At 40.1% G+C, this 23,621-nt stretch overlaps 2 protein-coding genes across 6 annotated transcripts; one reads left to right on the forward strand and one right to left on the reverse strand.

Moving 5' to 3' along the window:
- The first annotated feature begins 1,492 nt into the window (after positions 1-1,492).
- pole3 (polymerase (DNA directed), epsilon 3 (p17 subunit)) lies at positions 1,493-9,616 on the forward strand. 5 transcript variants are annotated; one of them, XR_013933236.1, is made up of 6 exons: positions 1,493-1,544; positions 3,470-3,562; positions 4,529-4,614; positions 5,331-5,449; positions 7,134-8,156; positions 8,652-9,616. XR_013933236.1 is itself a non-coding variant. In XM_080429772.1 (5 exons), exons 2-5 carry the CDS (start codon positions 3,497-3,499, stop codon positions 7,304-7,306), a joined length of 444 nt encoding a protein of 147 aa, XP_080285898.1. In that variant the 5' UTR covers positions 1,493-1,544; positions 3,470-3,496; the 3' UTR covers positions 7,307-9,616. The 5 variants fall into 5 exon arrangements, 1 of the variants encoding a protein (XP_080285898.1); XR_013933237.1 differs by having other exon boundaries at positions 7,134-8,150; positions 8,676-8,695; XR_013933238.1 differs by having other exon boundaries at positions 1,501-1,544; positions 3,443-3,562.
- Positions 9,617-10,588: 972 nt separating this feature from the next.
- On the reverse strand, positions 10,589-16,610 carry rpl12 (ribosomal protein L12). Its single transcript, XM_080429622.1, has 6 exons — positions 16,471-16,610; positions 12,806-12,879; positions 12,382-12,480; positions 11,868-11,949; positions 11,237-11,323; positions 10,589-10,742 (listed from the first exon to the last, which is right to left on the reverse strand). Exons 1-6 carry the CDS (start codon positions 16,505-16,507, stop codon positions 10,624-10,626), a joined length of 498 nt encoding a protein of 165 aa, XP_080285748.1. The 5' UTR covers positions 16,508-16,610; the 3' UTR covers positions 10,589-10,623.
- Between the last annotated feature and the right edge of the window lie 7,011 nt (positions 16,611-23,621).

The raw sequence follows: 23,621 nt of genomic DNA on the forward strand, positions 1-23,621 counted from the left end.
TTAGGAGCTGTAAACACTATTAATACATTGCCTGGGGAGCAGTTAACCTCAGGGACACTTTGACATACAGACTGGGCGAACCAGTGACCTTCTGACTCCAGGGTGGGGGCGGCCTCTCTACCGACTCAGCTACTGCCGCCCACGATTTAAAGTTGACTATGATATATGTTATAGAAGTGCATTTAGCGTGGTCCAGTCTACTTGTTATAAAAGTATACATGTATCAGCTGCTCAGCAGTGAAACACGGGGTTAAAATGTAAATTATGTGACTTCATATTCAGGCCATTGTCGAGAATAACTACCTCTGTCTCTGATCTCTCAACCCAAAGATTATAATCTCAGTCTCATTTTAATTCAGCTGGAAGACTTTTGTTTTTCTTTCTTACATCCATGAACGTGTGTTGGAGATACTGTACACTTTATCAGTTATTCAAGAGGGTATTGTCATCAGTAGAAGAAGATGCTTACAACTGTGTCATCAGCATAGCCGTGGAACTGCATTTATGATATACTGTATAGATGATAGAGAACTGGACCTAACGGGTAATGATTGCTTGGATGATTGGCCACCATTGTGAATATATGAAGTCCTTCATGTGAGATCAGATCAAAATCAAGTTTAGGCAGTTCCAATACCAATCTAGTCTTGCAATCTGTTAGGAATGTCACAGGTTCATACCAGCGGCAATCATACTTTATACCTCCTACAGGGTACAATTATTAGATACTATGGTTGTTGTGTCTATATTGTATGGTGTGTCTTCAGCCACAATGTTATTGTTTCCTCTGAGGGATCAATAAACTATCTGTCTGTCTGTCTGTCTGTCTGTCTGTCTGTCTGTCTGTCTGTCTGTCCGTCCTTGCAGTGATATAACTGCATGCGTTCAATGACCCTGAAGACACACTTTCTACCCATCCTTCTCATTTCTCATGCAGAGAATCTCATTAAGTACATACGAGTATCCACCAGGGGGCTCTTCATGGATTATGTCTATGATTGAAACAGTACATTTCATGGTACACATTTGCAGTGGTGTAAAGAAACTAAGTACATGTACTCAAGTATTTTATACAAAGATTTGTATACAATTTATAAATTTGAAAACACATTCTGCATAATAAAGTACTTTCTACTTTTGGTACTTGTAAGTACATTTTGATACCAATACTTTTGTACTTTTAGTACATTTTGATCAATTTAGATTACCAGACTTTTACTTGTAACAGAGTATTTCTACGTTGCATTATTGATACTTTTACTTAAGAAAACAATTTAATGTAAATGTCCTCCACTGTTTATGTAATTAAAGTATTATATTGATTCTAGATATTGATCCACTGCACTAGTCTACATTGTGGACAATGTATGTATAAGGATATATTGAAATGATCATTTAATGTTCAACTGTTGAGTACCTTAGTTTTAAAATAAACAATCATGTGAAAAGTAGGTCATTTAATGACGTCAGAGTTGAGGGGGTCGGAGTTGAAAGTTGACAGGCGGTCACGTGGTTTGCAGTGGAAGCTTCGCGGGATTCTTGAAGTAAATGTTTTATGTTATTTCATTTCTCTTTGTTAAACTTCATACTTTATTTAGACACTTTACTAAACGCTTTTTGAATATGAATGTCACGTTGAACGAGCAGATTACGATACATTGCACTAAGACTTATTTCTGCTGTGCATGTGGACAGCTTTAGATATTCATAACCTCGCATCAGCGGACTTAAGCCCTGGTGTCCATTCTGAACTGAGCCGCGTGATCCGGTTTAGAGAAAAGGGAAAAAGAATCGTGTTCCGGTTGGCGTTGCATTGTTTTTGTTCCCCACTTAAATGCGGAATTCGTTTAGTCTCGTTGGCAGTGGTGGAAAAAGTACTCAAATGTTTTACTTAAGTAAAAGTATCAATACTGCAATGTAAAAATACTCTGTTACAAGTAAAAGTCCGGAATTCAAAATGTACTTGAGTAGAAGTACAAAAGTATTGGTATCAAAATGTACAAATGTACAAGTCAAAATCATTTGAAAATAAGTAAATTTATGAAATAAATAATAATAAAAGCTATTTTCAAATGGCCAAAATGGACTGAATGAGTAATGTATGTTCTGTAATAATAATCAAAATCTACAAAGTAACTAGTAACTTAAGTTTTCAAATGATTGTACAAAGTCCAATATTTGCCTCTGCGATGCAGTGGAGTAGAAGTAAAAGTAATGACAATTTGAAATACTCCAGTAAAAATTACCTACTTAAGTACAGTACTTGAGTAAATGTACTTAGCTACTTTACACCACTGCTCGCTATTGGTGCTACGAGTTAGAATAAGAGATGGACATACCAAACGGTTATTATACCAAAAGAAACGTAACGATTATACCAAACTAAACACATTTGAAACGAGGGGGAATCATTTTGGAGGTGCACGGCCACCTGATGACGTAAAGTTATTTCCGCCCAGACCGGATCAGAAAGCCGTTCAGGTATTGATCCCAAGATCAGATATATTCATCATTTAATACATCGAGTCGCTCTCCGTAAATGACGTCTTTTCAACGGTCATTTAGCTGACCATGCGTCATGTTGTTGAATGAAAACATGTCACTTATTAACGTATTTGAATCATTGTCTGCTGCCGAGCCACGAAGCATGGCTTGAATTAGCCTTTAGCTAGTAGGTAACTGCATGTCTCTAATGCTAAGTTATGCTAACTCGTTATTTCTAGTATTGATCAGTGGTGGACAAAGTACTCAAATTTTTTACTTAAGTAAAAGTGTCAATACCACCATGTAGAAATACTCTGATACAAGTAAACGTCTGGTGTTCAGAATTTACTCGAGTAAAAGTACAAAAGTATTATTGGCATCAAAATATACTTAAAGTACCAAAAGTTATGTAGACTGTCCCATTTCAAGTTTTCAAAATGTGTAAAAAAATCTTCTGAAAATTGCAGAAGCGTTGTGAACTTGTAGATCTTGTAGAAAAGTATTGAGTATTGTAAATACTCCAGTAAAGTAAAAATACCTCAAAATTGTCATTAAGTATACAGTACTTGAGTAAATGTACTTATTACTTTCCACCACTGGTTGATAGACTACTCAATATATTCACTGTTCATAGAGACTGCTATCCATATACACATTGTTGTAGGCTGGCTGACACTGTATATATTATAATCAGTCTCATATTCACTGTTGATAGTCTGTACATAATAATGTGATAGATGTATGTTCACATTACTGATGATAGAGTGTACATTATTATTGATAGAATATGCAAGTGCAGATGTCTACTGACAGACTTAAGTCTTATTTATTATATTTTAGTGCATTCTTATCTCTGCGTTTCATTCTTACTGCTTATGCTTTTATGACACCTGAATTTCCCCATCAGGATCAATAAGGGTCTGTCTGTCTCTGTTTGTCTGTCTGTCTCTCTGTTTGGCTGTCTGTCTGTGATTGTCGTCTGTAGACAACGTGAAGTCACTGGAGAACCAAAATGGCAGAGAGACCAGAGGACCTTAATCTTCCCAACGCGGTCATCACTCGCATTATCAAAGAAGCGGTGCGTTCAAATACATGAAGTCCTAATGTCTAAATTCCTGCTTCACTTTCTGAACTGACGGCAGTGTCGCACGCAATATATAATCTGTAGTATGATGATGATGATGATGATACTGTGGATTGACTGTTCTATTCTACCCACACTATGGGTAGGGTAGATTGTACCTTTGTATACCTGGGACTATATTTATACCTGTTGATATACTGTTATATGCTGTTAATATACTGTTAGTGCACTTTGACTGCACTTAATATCTACACCTTTCAAAAGCTCTGTCACCACACCAGTTCCCAGGCCGTCCAAGTGCTGAGGGCCCAGCAAGATTTCTGTAGTATACCTAAATCTCTTGGTTTATGGTACTCTTTTTATTACTAGACCGGTGTGGAACGATGCAAGTCAGAACGATGCAAGTTGGAAATGCATGCCCCACCCAGTTATTTAGTGCCCATTGTACCCGTTGTGAGAGTACCTGTTGTACCTGTCTGTCCATTTTATGCTACTATACAATGATCTCTGTATCTATACTATGATGATCTCTGTATCTGTCCCTTTTATGCCCACACGTACATGATGATCTCTGTATCTGTCCCTTTTATGCCCATACGTACATGATGATCTCTGTATCTGTCCCTTTTATGCCCACACGTATATGATGATCTCTGTATCTGGAGATCCCTGATGTCATCAGTATATTCCCATAGAGGGGCATACTGCATCGGTCGGATTGGTGGTTCTGAACAACCGGATCTCCATATACGCCTATCTGATTGGCAGTTCTGGACACCACTTATCCGACCGACTTGGCGCCGGGGACTGCACTCCCTCGGGGCATGGGCGACTGACTATCTTTACAAAAGGAACATTTCTATAAGCTAACAAGCTTGTAGGTCAGTTATTTTTGGCTTGCTTGACGGGAGTATAAATTGAGCTTTAACATTCGTCTAAAAACTCTATTTGTTTTAACAGCTACCAGATGGAGTGAATGTTTCAAAAGAAGCGAGGCGAGCCATTTCCCAAGCTGCCAGTGTGTTCGTATTGTACGCAACATCATGGTAAGAAAATAATAGTTTCATAATTTGTACCATGTACCTGCTGTGCTGACCGCAGTCATCATAATGTACAATACTGTCTGACCGTGGTGATCATATCTACCATACTGTCTGTGACAGTGGTGATCATATGTACCATACTGTCTGTGACAGTGGTTAACATATTATGTACCATACTGTCTGTGACAGTGGTTAGCATATGTACCATACTGTCTGTGACAGTGGTTAGCATACGCACCATACTGTCTGTGACAGTGGTTAGCATACGTACCATACTGTCTGTGACAGTGGTTAGCATATGTACCATAATGTCTGACCAAGGTTCTGTATGTACCATACTATCTGACTGTCACGGTTGTATTGTCGCTGTCGAGGGGAAACCTTGTATGTCCAAAACTGTTACTTTTCAGGAAATTTAGAAAAATAGTGTGTGTTCTAATGGATCCAGTGGAGTTGTTTAGTCACAAGCTCCTTTTAATACTCTCTTTATAAAACACACAGACAGACCTAACTACTTTCACTTTAAAACAAATTCAAAAATAGCATGTCTGTAAGCTTAGGCTTGAATTCCCAAAATCTGAGCATTACATGACTCATCTGCAAATAGCATGTCAACCAAAAAGCATAGACCTTTTATAGACCTGTGCCTTTAACAAACTCGGATGAGATTCTTCTTAAAAGTTTTTACATTTGCCTAATACAATTTCCCCCCCTGATAGCGCCAACAACTTTGCCATGAAAGCCAAACGGAAAACCCTGAATGCAGGAGATGTCTTGGCAGCGATGGAAGAGATGGAGTTTGAGCGATTCTTGGAGCCTCTAAGAGAAGCCTTGGAAGGTATGTACTGGATCATACATAGGCAACTTTCGGCCCGGGGGCCACATACGGCCCCACCTTCACTTAGTGCGGCCCGCAGGTCAATACTGATATATTGATTTCAGCGGTTACAATTGCAAACATGACCCGCTTTAATTACTTCAGTCTATGACTAGTATTAAAATTCTATTGTCTTTTTTATGTCAAATGTATTTGTATTTAAATTCATAAAGTTAACATAAGTATAACTAAATGCATTTGAAATTAAATAGGAATGTTACTTTTCAGCATTCCAATAAAAAAATGGCACAAAAAAATCAGGATACCAATTCAAAAATAGCAGATCTACAAGCTCAAAACGTGTCGCACTGCGACATGTTTTGAGCTTGTAGATCGGCTATTTTTGCTACTTTTGTGTGACATAGAATGGCGAAGTACGGAATTAATTTACGAAAAAAGTTAAAATACGGATATAAGAGGTGTCTGCCCGACAATACTATATGCAATGTGGCCCTCTGGAGTGAGGGTGGAAATATAGTGGCCCTCTCATCGTCAAAGTTGCCCACCCCTGTACTGGATGTACGATGGCGTCTACATCACCTCTACGTCACATTGTATTAACCCAGTTATGTTTTTAAAGCTGGGGAAATAGGGCGCCACTATCTGCTCCAGAACCCTCTGCTTATAAACATAAGAGAAGGAGCCAATGTTGAAGAGGTGCTGACCACTGTAAATGTGATCAATTGTTATTGCAGGGGTCTTCAACGTTTTTCAGGCCAAGGACCCCTTAGCTAAGAGAGACATGAAGCAGTGACCCCCACTACATATTGCATAAAATTGCGTTGCCTATTAAACATTTTCATAGATTTCATAAATGGCTTCATAGTCTTGTTTGACAGCACTATCATCAGTGGATTCATGTTAATGTGCATTTTCCCCCCCTCTACGCCAAACCTTTGCCAAAAATAGCCAATCTACAAGTGTGAGCTTGTAGATCTGCAATCTTTTGGCAAATGGTCCCTCAGAATAGGGATGCTATGGTTAAAGTGATTAATAGTAATAATAAAGTTCTTATCACATAAAGTAATTCCCTGTAGTAATTCTGAGGACCTCATAGGGGTCCCAGACCCCTGGTTTAGAAGAAGGAAGACTCACAGCTCGTAGCCACGAAGCACAAATATATTTTGATTTTAAAGGGCACACACCAACGTTTCAACGTTGAAACATTGTTTTATTTGCCCTTTCAAATAAAACATTTTTTTGGCTTCGTGGCTACAAGCTGTGCAACCTCTTCTTTTAAAAATCCCTCTGTTTGACACTGGCAAATATTTATTTTTGAAAAAGCCATTTAGACCACTAAAATCTTTCTCTGCAATGTTCTGATGCTTAATTTATGTATACAATGGTGTAATGCACCGAGACCCATTCCCTTTATAAATGTTGTTAATATTGAGATATACTCATACTGTACAGTATGTCTTGTCTGCTGTATGTCTGTCCACACACACGTGCACACACGATATCCATAGCAGTAAGTATCATTGGATCCCACAGCAAACTAAGACGCTTATGACATATCTATACGTTTGATCCATGATGTAACCAAAGCCAGAAGAGGGGTGAGTGAATTAACAGGAGGAATGGAAGCTATCTCTAAGCCATACATTTTCTTCTTCTTTTTTATTTTTTTTGTATTCCCTAACAGTATACAAGAAGGGCCAGAAGGGGAAGAAAGAGGTGTCCGAGCAGAAACGCAAAGATAAGGAGAAGAAGAGCGACGCAGAGCACGATAAGAGCAGGGAGGAGGAGGAAGAGGAGCGCATGGAGGAGGAGCCTGAGGGAGAAAATGAAGCAGAGGAAGAGGAAGTGGACAACTAGGGACTGGTGGTGATGGACTCTCATAACTCTGAGAGTATTCAAATACGGGTCCATTTGGTTCCATTTCAATACTCTCAGAGTTACAGACCTGTAAGGGTACTTTTGGGACCCTTTCAAGGAACCCTGAAGGTCCCTGGACCCCACTTTGAGAACCACTGGTTTAATTTATACTATTTTCTACAAGTGACACAAGTTGTTAGGAGTATAAAATGAGGCTTCACAGCAGTGACTACCTGGGCCTCTGTCTACACTACAATGTTTGTGAAATGTAACTTTACCACCTTCTCTGTGGAACCCTAGAGTCCCTATTCTGGGCATCATAGTAGACGTTAAGCTTTGGTGTAGAGGGAAAAAATGAGGGGGCCAAGTATAGACCCCTGGGGGACCCTAGTCAACAAATTAAAGAAATTACTTGTTGATACCACAGTATGAAGGGCAATTATGCATCAATGCTACAATTAAACTCTGATTACTCTACGGAAGATTCAGGGTTTGTTTTTAACTTGAAGGGAAACCTCCTGAAATCCCATAATTCTATATTGTGAGGATGTAAAAATCTGCATTTTATGTTCCATCAAGAGAGCGAGCCCTCAAACAATGCATTGGGAACGCCTGCATTCCTGACAATAGAACGATAGGATTCAGGTTACAAGTTGATTAGTCACCCATTCATTTCAGCCCATCATGCTCTAAAACTGGTTCTCAAATTAAGCACATGTTGCTTTGTCCAATATGAGGTTGCACAATTTCCAGCTTGTATCATGCTGTTCATTATGCTTGTTTTTGTACTTTCTTAGGGGTTTTAAGATGCATATTCCACATTACATTTGATAAAAATGTATTAGTTAAAGTTGTACAATGCAGAATCCCAAATAACGATTTTTAGCAACCTCTGCTGGTCACTACCGTCACTGCATACAATTTCCGTAATCCTCGATTACCCAGAATTCCATTCGTTTTCACCGGAAGCCGGAAGCGTTTCAAAAAGCGATCTTTTAATTGTTTTATACTATCTACGGATCGTTTCTCTTAGCCAGTGGAGATGAGCTGTGCTTTCTTCTTCTGTTCTTTTTCGATCTTCCAATCCTACATTCTCTTAACATCAGCGTGAGGTTCCTTTTTGCTATTACCGCGGTAGTTCCTGGCCAAACAGGAAACCGTTGCGGTAGTTCCTGGGGACGTCGGCCAGGAACGTCATTTTCCCGGGAAAGTCCCCCCCTTCACCGTTCAATAGAAAATATATAAATAAAAGGCTTCCGGGGGTGTTGTGAAACTTTTGCCACTGACAAAAGATATACAACTTAACTTTAGTTTTGTTGAAAACGTTACCTAGTATTACTTTAAGGTTGGGCAACTATCTTTTTGTTAGGTCAAGGTTTGTTATACTACATCACCACCTAATACAGCATGTTGTTCTTCTGGCCATAGTACTAACGCTGTGTTATGTACTAACATGTGTATGTACTGTAGATCCTATAGCAGACAGAGGTAAACATGCAAACAATCAGCACTGAAGTTATTTAGCCAAATTATTTGACTTGATAGGCTAGTCATTGTCCTTAAAGGACAACTTTTTTTTTTACAACCAAGGTTTGTCTTACAGTTGTAATTAAAGTAAATAAAAGGTGTACTTTTTCATTTAACTGCTTTCTAGTTTTAGCAATTTTTGCGCTATCTTACAGTGGGCGGGGGCATACGGGCAGGTGGCTAAATATGTATTTTTTTAAAATAACCCGGTCATTTCTTTATTTACGGTAGCTCTTCTAGCCCCCAATAACTCACATCAAAGCCCATGGGACCATTTTTTTTGTGTAAAATACATATTTAGCCACCTGCCCAAAGTAAAAAAAGATCACAAAAATTGCTAAAACTATAGAAAGCAGTAAATGAAAAAAATCAAACACTTATCTTTTATTACAAGCTGAAACAAACCTTGGTTGTAAAAAAAACAATTGTCCTTTAAGCCTGATTTATCAGGTGCATGTCAATGCTGCACACAAAATATAGCTGGTCCAAGCTTGCATATTGTGCGCGATGCAGTGCACAACCGATTTTAAATTAAAGTGTCCTGTATACTTGGAGAGCCTGACAAAAGATGCTGATAGGTGATGTTTTAAAATCTTTCCACCCATCAGTGTCAACAAATTCTGAAAAACATCATGCATCAGTAGTTGTTTAGACCTCATGTGTTGACCAAGAGGTAATTGCAAAGTTTCTTACACATGTCTGCAGAGCCTCTGATAACCATTTGTACTTTTGTAGAACTGCAAGACTGATTTTTTTCAATAAAGATTTTGTACAAAAGACAAATATTGAAGTGCTTCATGTCCGTTATCTGGATGGTTTGAGTCTCACATTGTAATCCCACAAAAAAACACTGGTACTTGCATGGTTGTAGTTTTGCAGCATTTTAAAGGTCAACATTACATTTCGTTTCTTACGAGCAACGCCAATAGGCAAAATGGCCTGGGGATAAAGCCCAACAGGACGTGCTCAGTCCACTTCTAGCAGTGCTATAGAGTACAGAAGTCCTGACGACTCGTTCATCCCCAGGTTCGTAAAGTAATTTCTCTATGGAGAACAACATGGGTCATCATAGAATCGTCTCATAAGAATTGGTCCAAAAATAAACAACCGTCTCTGCGATATTGTCGGAGGAGGTTCTGTATCGTTTATGATAGTCAGTCAGTCACTTATGTCTGTTTCTGGCAAAAAAATCCTAATTCGGCGGAAGTAACATTAGCGTTTTCTCACCGTCAGTTGATGCTTCATATCCATAAGAGTAAAACCGCCAGGGTCATTTGTTTATTTTTGGAACAGTTCTTATTTGACTTATTAAATACGTCTATTGGGATTCAGAATGGGGGTGGGCGAACCAGGTAGACAAACCTAGGATGTGTAAATTACGTCAGACTTCGGTGCTCTATTGGGACCCGTTTTGCTGTAGAATTGCCATTCAAGGCTCCCCAGTAAGTTGATCAATATTAGGACTTGGGTATATCAAATAATTGCCATCAACCCAGGGTTCAAGTTCCAAAGTTCACTTTTAATGTCTTCAGGATGTTCCCTCAAAATGGTCTGTAGTAGCAATTCCCAGGGCAATATTTGGCATATTCATCGTTTGTTGGTACAGCAGCCACAACACTCCTGCTCTCAAACACACACCCGATTAAGTCACTTTGTTAGATATACTAACCCCAATATGAACAAGAATGTCCAGCCATAAAATGTTCACTTGATGTCACTGGCTTTAAATTAATAAAAAGCCTTAACACAGGATGGTCAGGTTTTTGTAAACATTTTATTTTGCTCTCGATTTATTCGGATGGGCACTCAACCTTGCCAGCATTGATGTCATCAATGACATCATGAGGAGGACGACCATCAATGGTGCAGCCCACAGACTGGGCGGTACCGAGAATCTCCTTGATGGTTCCTGGAAGGATGGAAAAGATTTGACACAAGATTAGACTTTTAAACTGAACCAAACTACCTGCAGCGTTTTTGGAGAAATTCATGTTCCAGGCCTTTCGGCACAGAGTTGCCCATTGATGTAGGCAGCCCTGCTTCCTAGAGCTGGGTCTATTTCAGCCTCCACTGGATTATACTCAGTCACTCTGACAGACAGGTATAGTGGCGGGAGGCTCAGCCATATTGTACACAAAATATTAGAGCCTGACCGATTATGACTTTTTCATTTGTAGTGTAAATGATGCAGCCGATGTGTCCCGATGGCCATGGCTGAAATTTTCCAAAAATAGCAGATCGACAAGCTCGCAATGCATGGCTCGCAACGCGCTGTGAGCATGTAGATAGGCGGCTGTTATGAATAAAGCTTAAGTAGCTCATAAAATACACAAACTTAATTTTATATTTACATGTCTCATTACACAAAGTTAAATACTCTTTTCATAAATTTAATATACATACCAGAGAGCTCCCTGGCAATTGAGCGATGCCTCATGGTACGAGCAACGGTCACAATCTCGTCGAAGGTCACACTGCCACTGTGCTTGACTGTAAGCAAAGAAGAAAAATGTGTTAAAACTTTACGTGTCATAATTAATTCCAAACGTTTAGGTCTCCATCCCCACGTAGAGAGGCACAAGTGTGACACAATGGTTGTTCCAGGCCTTTCGGCACAGAGTTGCCCATTGATGTAGGCAGCCCTGCTTCCTAGAGCTGGGTCTATCTGAGCCTCCACTGGATTATACTCAGTCACTCTGACAGACAGGCATAGTGGCGGGAGGCTGCCATACAATACATATAGAACACATAACAAAACAAATTAGATGACTGATAGAGCAAACATGTTTGTTGTCCTATCCTTACGAACAGGAAGTAATAACTGACTCCATCTGCTGGTGCCTTTAAACTCAACGTATACTCCATCGCACAACATGTCAATTAGCTTCAAGACCAGTTCTTTTGGTCAAACAAAACCATAGTGCAACTTAGTATAAATTAGGCCATATATATATATATATATATATGAAAGGCACCATGTCAATATAGTTAATGACTCATTAATGATCCCAAAGTGCTAGAGTGTTGAACTTACTGTTCTTGACCTTCTTCCTGTCACGAGGAGGCTCCTTCAGGGCCTTGATGATCAGTGCAGAGGCAGATGGAACCACCTCAATCTAAAAACACAAAGAAAACTCAAGTTTGCCACCATGCTGGAAACCTGACAAGCTCCATAAAAGTCACCATCATCCAAACACATCCCAGAAAGAATCAGTTCGTGTACTCTGAACCAGAATATATGGGTGACACAATGGTTGTTCCAGGCCTTTCGGCACAGAGTTGCCCATTGATGTAGGCAGCTCTGCTTCCTAGAGCTGGGTCTATCTGAGCCTCCACTGGATTATACTCAGTCACTCTGACAGACAGGCATAGTGGCGGGAGGCTGCCATACAATACATATCAAAACCAATTAGATGACTGATAGGGCAAACCACCTCAATCTAACACAAAGAAAACTCAAGTTTGCCACCATGCTGGAAACCAGAATATATGGGTGCATAATGGAAGAGATCAGAACTAAGCGGACATGTGGATGTGTTTCTACGTACCGCTGCCTGCCTGTTCTGGATGGTCAGCTTGACGGTGATCCTCAGACCCTTCCAGTCACCGGTGGCCTTGGCGATGTCATCACCAACTTTCTTGGGAGACTGAAAACAGAACATGGGAAGTGAGGGCCTTGTTTTCAAACTTTTCATATACTGTACATCCCCAAATGTGTTAAGATAAGGCTTACAAAACAAATTGCCTTAATGCCAACCCACCCATTGTCTAGACCTTATCTTCAGTGTTTTGACATGTGTTCCAGGCCTTTCGGCACAGAGTTGCCCATTAATGTAGGCAGCTCTGCTTCCTAGAGCTGGGTCTATCTGAGCCTCCACTGGATTATACTCAGTCACTCTGACAGACAGGCATAGTGGCGGGAGGCTACCGGATTCATATTAAATTATGCAATTACATACAAGTGTTACTCACCAGACCAAGAGGTCCAATTTTGGGGGCCAAGGCTGATGTAGCTCCAACCTCTCCTCCTGTGCATCTCATGTACACTGTAAAAAAAACAGGCAATTTTTTTACTTTAGCTATGGCATTTCATTAGCTACCGTTTCATGATCAGTATCAAATTCACTAGATTACACTTATGCATTGATAGGCCTTATAAGAGCATGTGACATCACACCATTGAAAGTAGTAGCTGAAAACCTCACAAGATGGCACCACCTGGCACCTGTCCATTTAACTGTTCCTCAAGCTATATAGAATAAACAGGTTTACATCGATAGGCCTTATGAGATGGGCAATATACTGTGATATGAAACTAGGAATTTGGACATCACAATATCTGACACAATGGTTGTTCCAGGCCTTTCGGCACAGAGTTGCCCATTGATGTAGGCAGCCCTGCTTCCTAGAGCTGGGTCTATCTGAGCCTCCACTGGATTATACTCAGTCACTCTGACAGACAGGCATAGTGGCGGGAGGCTACCATACAATACATAACAAAACGAATTAGACGATAGAGCAAGTTGTCCCATCCTTACGAACAGGAAGTAATAACTGACTCCATCTGCTGGTGCCTTTAAACTCAACTTATACGCCATCGCACAACAGTGTCTAGACATTACAACATGTCAATTAGCTTCAAGACCAGTTCCTTTTGGTCAAACAAAACCATAGTGCATGACCATAAAACGTTTTTTTCTGTGATTTTTTTTAATTTTATATTTAATTATATGATATACTATATTTAATAAATACCCTTTGTTTTGCCGTTTTCAACAAAAAAAAAAATCACAGAATCAAACGTTTATGGTCATGATTCATGTCATGTCATGATGGCTTGATTCGAGGCTTAAATTAATAGATATAAATATTTTTGGAAATGTCAATGGAAAAATGCATTGAGTTTTTTCTTCCGGCACCAAAAAAAACAGGAAGTGGGCGGGAACTGCGACGCTCTATAGAGGTATATGGTAAGAAAAAAAAGGGTGTGGGGGTAGGTTTTCCTCTAGGATGACAAGGTGCAAGTTGACACGTTAACAGCGCTATTTATGCACTCATGACTGTGCCTTATGGTTTAACAAAACGTTTTGTCTATCGCATATCCTAACACTACTCATATGCTCAGCATTGCTGCAGAACATTCCCTGGACCTAGCAAAACAATAACCAGAACACTTTCCTCTTGCAAGTAAGTAATGCCTAATTTATACAACTAGGCTGGGACAGTGATACACACCATTTTTAGCCACTGGGTTTTATAAAGGCATCATGCCACCTCTATATGGAGAACGCATAAAAGTTGAGTTTAAATAATACAGATTATGTTCCCATTACATAATGGGTTAAAGTAGACCACAGAAAAGCCCGTTTATCTCAATCCTCCCCGATTTTCTAGTACATGAATAGTTTAATCATTGTTATGCTTTGGGCATAAGAGATTATATTTGTAATTCAGGGCAGAGCAGGATGATGAGTTTTGTCTTGTGGGATTTTGGTTATTGGAAAGTTTTCTAAACCTGTACTGTTCCTGCAGAGTGAAATAAACATAAAATGCTACAAACCCTTTTTGGTCATCATACATCTACATTACTTTGTTGATAATAAAAGGACATCTTAACTTTTTAGACTAAATGTGCGCATCTTCGAACAAACATTACCAAAATAAACATTGAGGATTTTTTTTTAATGTTTTGATTGTTGAAGTTGACAGTCTTTTGCAGTTACTGTCAAATCTGTGCTTGCGAAGCTTTATGTGAATTTAGTATTTTGACAGAGCTTCAGCCACAATCAGTCTTATTTTATTGCCATTTTAAACCATGCACTTGACATGGTCATATTAGGAATATGAAAAGTAATTTCACCCACCCTTTTACACCTGTGATAAACATTCAGTCGTTTTTTCCATCAAAGCATAATGGTTAACGCATCAGGATTTCTAGTAAGCTTTAGGATACTATGAATATATTAAAAAAACTCCATAATACTGTTTGTAATCATGTTGGAATGAATTATCACCACGAGGTGTCGCTTGCCAACCACAAATCTATCGGTTCTCCTCTATAGGCTGAGCTGGTCCATCGCTGTAGTAGCTCTGGACTCAGTCAGAAGGGGTTATAATAAATATAGGGAGCATAAAGGCGTGTTGACCTAGCATACACTGGCATATCTCAGATGTGAACGTACTGACATGTTCATACGGTTTATATGTATAACGCAGTGGTGTTAAGTACATTTACTCAAGTACTGCAATTTTCATGCATTTTTACTTTACTGGAGTGTTTCCAATACTTCTACTACATCTCAAGAGGCAGATATTGTACTTTTTAACTCTACTACAATTTGAAAACTTTTGTTTCTTTTTAGATTTGAATTACAAAACATACATTAACCACTTCAGCACCATTTAAACTAGACACACTGTGAGCTTGTAGAGCTACCATTGTCAAAAGATTTTTACACACTTGTAACCTGTGAAATGGGACATTCAGTATAATGAGTACTTTTTAAGTATATTTTGATGCCAATACTTTTGGACTTTTACTCAGTACATTTTTAATTCTGACTTATACTTGTAACAGTATCTTTACATCATTAAAACTTAATATCTGTAGTTAAACGTGACCTCTACCATCGCTGTAGCCCCGGGACTTTTTTCATCATTTCGTAGTCCATAATTCTTAATTCGATAAAATAAATCCGCCGTTTAACCATTGTATTAAAACACCGGATCTGCTGCTGGTCAGGAACGCGCTTCCGTGTTAAAAACGGCACATGTTCAGGCTGACTAAGCCAATTTGACACAGATTTTTAATTTTTACCACCCCGTCCTAGTTCTAGACCAGAGCGTTATCGAGTTCTTTCTAACGCTCGGTTAGGAGCGGTGCTCCTCCCATGAACAGAAAACTCCACTACTATGCGAGGTCTCCAACTTTAGTAAAAATTAAACAAAACTATTTCGCTACTCATCAAAACGAAGGCTTTTTGTGTTATTTTAAGTCTATTCTACACGGTGGGAGGCCTCCACGCACCCCACCTTCTCTGTATAATACACTTTTTGGGCAGAAAAAGTCATATGCCCGCCAGAAGGTCAAATAAATGACTCACCTGCGCCCTCTACAGATCTGATCAATACGAGTTACCATTGACCAGATCTGTAGAGGGCGCAGTGGAGTAAATAAAATAATTTCCATCTGGCGGACACATTACATTTTCTGCCCAAAAAGTGCATTATACAGAGAAGGTGGAGAGCTAACCCCAGCCATCCCTACTAATACTATCCATCCATTGTAAATAACTTCACATTTGCGGTGGGAAAACATACACAAAAATATACCTTATCCGGCGCTCAGATAATATGCCAAAGTCCTGAGCTAACAGATGGGGCTGAAAACCCACGTGGTCAGCAGCTCACTTACCTACAGCTACAGTAGCAGCTCATTTCACATGTACATCGTTATCAGTAAAAAACTAAATCATTTTATGTTTCAGTATAAACGGGTGGTTACTAAAACACCTGAAACACATCCGTTCTTTCGCGTCCTGTGGCGTGTGGGGCAAGCACACGTCTGGCACTGGCAGACGCCATCTTGTCTCGGGAAGAAAAACAAAATAAAAACAAAACTCTCAAACAAAACGTACCAACTTTGATCTCTAAGGGATCGAATTTGGGAGGCATGTTGTTGCTGTAGTTGCTCGGTTCTGCAGGTTGTTGCTGTGGTGGTGAGGGTGTCGGATGAACCCAGATAAGGGACGACCGATCACTGTTGCACCTTCACCGTTTAAAGAGAAGAAAGAAGGATGAGGAAGCCCCACGCTACTTTATACTACCACCAAGTACCGCGAGACTTGTTCCCTTGAGTTTTTCTTCTGCTTTTGCATCTCAGTCCTGTAGCGCCCTCTTATGGCTGTTTCACAAAACACTAACATGACAGCACATGACATCACATAATGATGAATAAAATGAAAAAACACAAACAGCAAAACAATACATTTCCCTCATATACTGTAAAGTTCAGCCATGGGTATTCCTCCAAATGTATACAATGCCTGACTCCAGACTGACTCCAATGTCCAATATGCATTGGAGTTACTCTAATACATAAATCCATGTATACACTCTCAGACCTGCAAAAGCATCACAATCCTGTTAATCACTTTATCCATTTACATTTTGGCTATTCAAAAATAGCAGATCTACAAGCTCACAGCTTATAGGCCTATATCTGCTATTCTTTTAAATGTTTGAAAAAATATCTAAAATGTTTGGAAGATTTTGAATAATTTCTCTTCTGGGGTTCCCAGGCAGATGGAGGTCCACGGCCAAATATATATCAATTTGGGGGTCCTTCACATGAAAATGTTTGAGAACCACTCATAGAGGTAGGAACCACTGGGGTCTGGCATGGGACCACCAGGAGTCCTTGGCTTGAGGGGGTTCCAGGCCGGGTTCCCGACCAAAACCGAGGAACAGTTTAAATTCACTATTATTTCCCCGCCTAAAAGAGAGAACGTATAAGAATCTAACAACAAAGATCTTCTCATATGGAGGCACGACAAGTAATCATTTCAAATGGGGGTCCCGCCCGCAGAGCAATACATATCAATTCGGGGGTACTTAGCGTGAATAGGTTTGGAAACCACTAGTATAATAAACTGTATGCCCCATTCATATTAATATAATATTTACTTCCATTTGCAATAATGTATTTGGTCATCCTCCGACTGCATGACTCTGTATGCCTACATCCTGGTTTTCATTTATACATTTTATTGTGTAGATTCTACAGTATAAATTATGTATATATTTCTTTTTTGCAGGAACATATAGTTGTATATTGTATATCCTACCTCAGTAACAGGGAAGATGCTATTTCAAATTCCAAATTGTGAATATATATGCTGATTTTTGTTTTAAACATGTATCAGGTTACATTTTCTACACTTCACACTTTATGACATTACTACTGTCCTTATAACCTTTATGATCTACTTGAATTAAACTTGCTGGAGTCACTGCACATAAATGTGTGATTGGATATTTTTTCACCCAGTAGAGCTGCCACACTGAAGGAACTGATCCCAATCATCCCATGCTCAGTAACTTATCAATACAAGGCAGACCTATCTTCACTAAACCTCTCAAAAAGCACCCGATAAAGGCACGATCCACAGTTACCAGATATGACAACGTTTGCACATTCTGTGAGTTTTCCCGTATTAAAACCAATCTCTGTGTTCTCACTTTAACCTTTCCCATTTGCATTTTCTATTTCTAGTTGTCCTGACTCCATATACAGAATAACAGTGTGTGCCCTTTTCCCTTCCTTTGACATTCTTTCTGCCTTTATTATACTATGACCTTCTAAATATGATTTAGTGAGATCCTACACCTCTCCTTACGAGAGCCTGTTTTGTTGTTTCACATGCTCTCTTGTTTCCCTCAATGGTCCCACCCACGTCCCACATACACTAGCTTTTCGATCCAACGTAGAATATTAATATTTCGGGCCCGGTGGCGCAGTCGGTAGCGTTGTCGCCTCTCAGCTAGAAGGTCCTCGGTTCGATTCCCGCCGGGGGTGCTGTGGTCGCTGGGGGCGTGTTCTCTCCTCCGCGTCATCAGTGCCCATACCCTAGGCGGGGTTGACGAAAGGGCCTTTCTGTGCGGAGTTTGCTAGGGTAGGTACCCTCACAAAAAACATGCAGTAATCCTGGTCTCTATACCGCCTCCCCCTGGTCAGCCGTGGCGCCTGATGGAGGGGAATATTGATATTTCATAAATGACGCCATGGCTCCTGGCTCCCAGGCTGTGGAATGACCTCTGACCTCCCCCCAGTCAGAACTGCAGACTCACTCCCCATTTTCCACTGCAGTCTGAAATCTCACATCTTCAGACTCCACCAAACCCCAAGCACTCTTCTCTCCTTGTATCACTTCATGTACCTCACCCACTAGCACTCCTCATTCCTTGTCGCATATTTTGGATAGATAGATGTCAGTTATACAGCATGCAGATGTATGTTGGTTACTTGTTCACTTTATGTTATGTTATTTATATTTAAACATATATCAATTGTTTGACCACAAGTGTTAATAATATTATTTAGAGGGCATCTTGTTTAGACAAATGCTAGACTCTTAGCTTTTATCCTACTTACTTTATTGCACTTAATTGTTTTCTTGGCACTCTTATGTGACCATTTACAGTGTTGTTTGTTGACTAGGGTTAATAATAATAATAATACTACATCCAATTTATATAGCACGTTTCTTGGTATTCAAAGTCGCTTTACAAAACAGAGCAAACAAAAAAAACGACATTATTAAGAGAATAAAAAGTTAAAAGGCTAAAAACTAAGCAAAGAAAACATTCAAATTAAAAGGCAAAGCGGATTAGAATTAGGTAGGAAATGCATAATGAGGGTTCATGTTGTTCAATCTGATCTTCCACTTTGTAAATTGCTCTGGATAAGATAATCTGATAAATGCCTAAATTGTAAATTGTATAATAGATGTTGGCATACACTAGAGCTCCTACTCTCCAAGGCCACCAGGATGCATCAGTCTGAATAAGTACGTCCCTAGGTGTCACTTCTTAACACCCAGATAAGGGCCCGAACAATAGCCTCAACTGTGTAGTGAATACTGTACTGACACCTCACCTGGGAGCTGTCTTGGTCTGCTCACACTGACATATTCCAACAGGGAGCAGTTTCACCTTACCATTCACTTACCAGTGAATGGCACACAAGCCACAATTCAAAATGTTGTACAATACGTCTGGCTGCCTGTCATACAAATACCTGCACACTTAAACAAATCAAAACGTGAATACCACTACCATCTTCCTTCTGCTACTAAAAATAACAATGAATACACTTTCATTGACCGTTAGAACTGTTAATAGAAATAAAATAAATAAAATGATCTACTCTAAACAAGAATGCAAACAGGCAGCTATAAACTCTCCTAGCTGTTAAGGGCAACTCGGTCAAATTCTATACCCCTGAAATTCCTAGAGAGTAAGAGTCTATTAAGGCATAGTATAGACAATTACTCTCTAAGAATTTCAGGTGAAAAGGCTGGGCTCTGAGAACACTGACAATCTGAATAGATTTGCCTTTTTCTGAAGACCAGTGACATCCGATCAAACCCAGGGACTCTGCTTTCAATCACATCCTGCATTATGTGTGTGTATATACTAGACCGGTGCAAAAAATCGGGAACGGTGCAAGTTGGAAATGCATGCCCCATACCCGATAGTACCCATTGTCAGAGTACCTGACAGGTAGTCTGTCTGTATTAGGGCTGTCAATTTGTGGTTTTATCGATATTAAAAAGCGCTTCTGACAAAACCAGCTGACTCCATTGGATCCTCAAACTTTCTGCAAAACCAGCTAACTCCACCAAAGGGGGGTGGAGTTAGCTGGTTTTGCTGACTCCAGGCTCCACCCCCTTTTGACCTCCAACCTCATTGAGAGCTTGGAGGTCCATTCGGCTGTTCTTATCAATGATGAACAAAACCTCCTAACTCCACTTTAAATTTTTTTATTTATCCATTTCCTGAAAAATTAACATTTTGTGGAGTTAGCTGGTTTCTGCCCGACAGCAGAGATATATAATATACTGTATATATATAGTGTAGTGCGCAGGCGCACACTGTTGATAGACTGTATCTTCATATTCACTGGTGATAGATGTATATTCATTCATATTATTCACTGCACATGTTTTATTGATATACTGTATGTATGTACATATGTCCACTCATTACTTCATTCGGTATAGTGCAGATATCTTGGGCCGGCAGCTCAGTATTTTTGGTTCTTGACTCTTAATCTTATCTTGTCTCATCTTATCTTAGTATCCATTCCAACCCAGGTTTGTTCAGCCACATCATGTTACACCAACATGAGACACAAGGGAATTGTGTTTCACTTGTTCAAAGGAGGGGTGGGGCAGCATGTGATGTAATTACATTTCCATTCTCTTCTCTCTACCACACGTTCTGTCTGTTGGTGTCAACTCCAAGAGATGCTCCCACTCTCTCTCTTTCTCTCTCTCTCTCTCTCTCTCGCACGCACGCACGCAAGCACGCAAGCACGCACGCACGCACGCACGCACGCACGCACGCACGCACGCACGCACGCACGCACGCACGCACGCACGCACGCACGCACGCACGCACGCACGCACGCACGCACACACACACACACACACACACACACACACACACACACACACACACACACACACACTTCAGTGAGGTCTACTTTTGACTCATTTGCTGCTTTTATTGAGGAACAGACATAATATAATACTATTGAATGAGATGACAAATAAAAAAAACAATTCCGGAGGTTTCGATTTCAATTTCAATATCAGAGACAATGCAGATGAGCTTCTACACTGCGATCACTGAGACATTAAAACATTTATCTTTTCAAGCACACACTTTTGAGATGAAGCGCTCTTCATCTCAAAAACTGCACAGTGGGAACTCATCTGAAGTGCTGTTTACAGCATGTCACTCTGTCACAGTGGTATGTCACAGTGTTGTGTACTCTGTCACTGTGGTATGTCACAGTGTTGTGTACTCTGTCACAGTGTCAGGTGGTATGACAAAACAAGCGCCCTCAAGAGGGGGGCCGTTGGAAGGAGTTGTACACACAGCGTCTAAGATCATTGGCGGTGACCTTCCTTCTGTCTCCTTCATATATGTCACACGTATCAGACGCAAGACGCAGATGGTGATGGCTGAACCTTCTGACCCTGCTAGCTCCCTCTCCAAATCCCTCCCTTCCACAAGATTCCAAAGGAAAGGGAGTATTGTATGGAAATTACTTTTCTGCCCGTCGGCAGTGGCAATGGTTTTGTCCTCCATGCTAACTGTTAATACTTTTGTTTTCTTGACATTGAGCTTTCCTTGAGGCCGATCTTCCTGCAGTCCATTTCTACTGCTAGTAGTATAGTTCCCTTCCTTTCTCTGCTGTATCCGAGACTAGGGCAATGTCATACGTAGTCAAGGTCAGTAATCATGATGGGGTGTACTCGCCACGGGACCAGCGTGAACCCCAGTGCCTGCTCCCTGCCATTGATTGCGAGTCTCAGGGCATGGTCCATCACTATAATGATCAGGAAGGGGTGTGTCACCCTGAAGGACGCCTGCTAGGATTTTTGGCAAACATTCTCCCCAGAATAGGGATGCTGTGGTTAAGAGAATTGGTCGTCATTTGACATCAGTGGTGCTGTGGTGGACACTAACAAAGTTGATTTACTTGAGTGCTGTAAAGAACATTTTTCAAGTATTTGCACTTATAAATAATAATAATTATATTGTTTTGGGAAACTATATTTCTATGAAGGTTGTCCATACTAGCAGAGCTTTGAAGTCGGCTGTTGAATTTTATTTTATTTCCTAAAATACGATTGCCAGGAAACCACTCACAGTATGCACCCTCAACCATGGATGTATTAAAAGCTCTCAACTTAGATGACTAACCTGGCAGTCGGTGGTAATGGTGACGGAGTTGTGATGGAGGTGTGAACATGCATGTGAACATTCTCAGTTCAAGAAGGGGATATATTATATATATATATATATATATATATATATATATATATATATATATATATATATATATATATATATATATATATATATATATATATATATATATATATATATACACAGTGTCAAAGCGGATGATATACCTATCTATGATCGCAGGGGATCTTCCACCAGGACATTCCCTCTTGTAAGGTGAGGATCTCAGAAGCCATCAGCTGTAAACGGACCCCATGACCTCATCATCTGAGACGGCTGTGCAGGGCTTCCTCCTTTGTGTTCCAGTTCCTGCAACATGCGGCTCCATCCCATTACTGGAAACACGAGACCCACAGATAACATGAAATGGAGGGAATGAATGCTTCATGAGCATTAAGCTAGCAATACAGCCATGTACCACTCACAATGTTAGTCAAACAAAACAAATACAAACAGTAGACACTAGACACAGGGTTGGATTTGCTGGGGGAATGGGGGGGGGGGGGGGGTCACGCTTTTGAGCTGGATTAAGCCATATGTATACATGTAGATATCTTAGAGTTTTGCCTCTCCTTGACATATGTCTTTTTCTCTCCAGTTTGATTTATTTTCTCTTTGCTCTCCCTGCCCCCTCCTGCTCTTTTCTTTTTCTCTTTCTGAAAAATAACAAAAACGATGGAGCTTACACAAAAACACTATTTCACACACTCCTTCACACCTGTTGTAAACCCTTTGATGTGACAATTCTGATTCTGATTGATGGTCATTCATGTTCATGGCTGGCGGTGGGACATGTTTTACCCCTGCTCCTGGTCTGGCAGACTTATAGGGAAATGTAGACTGATATGTTTGATGATATCACAACTTAACAATTCAATTGAGAATGTTAACCATTAACCCAAAAGTTGGCAAAAATACCAGATCTACCAGCTCACAGTGTGTTGCATGTGTTTTCATCTATTTGTCGTACAGAGAAGTTTATAGGGCTTAACATTTGAGTAGACGTTTGCATTTGGGAAGGGAATGCAGTCTTGTGCATCAACAACTCCACATATACGTCTGGGAGAGAACTGCAACAGACATGTTGTTTACCTGCATGGTGCACGTCTTCCCAGGCAATTTGGAACAAATAAACCAGTCCCTCTGGGACCATGATTACATTTGATTTTTTCAAAAACGTGGCACTCATCCACATATGTTTATGTCTAACAACGTGATTAGGGGAACGGCCCCATTTCTGCAGATT

The sequence above is a fragment of the Gymnoscopelus braueri genome, assembly GCF_963280865.1.
Source record: "Gymnoscopelus braueri genome assembly, chromosome: 1".
NCBI classification, from domain to species: Eukaryota; Metazoa; Chordata; class Actinopteri; order Myctophiformes; family Myctophidae; genus Gymnoscopelus; species Gymnoscopelus braueri.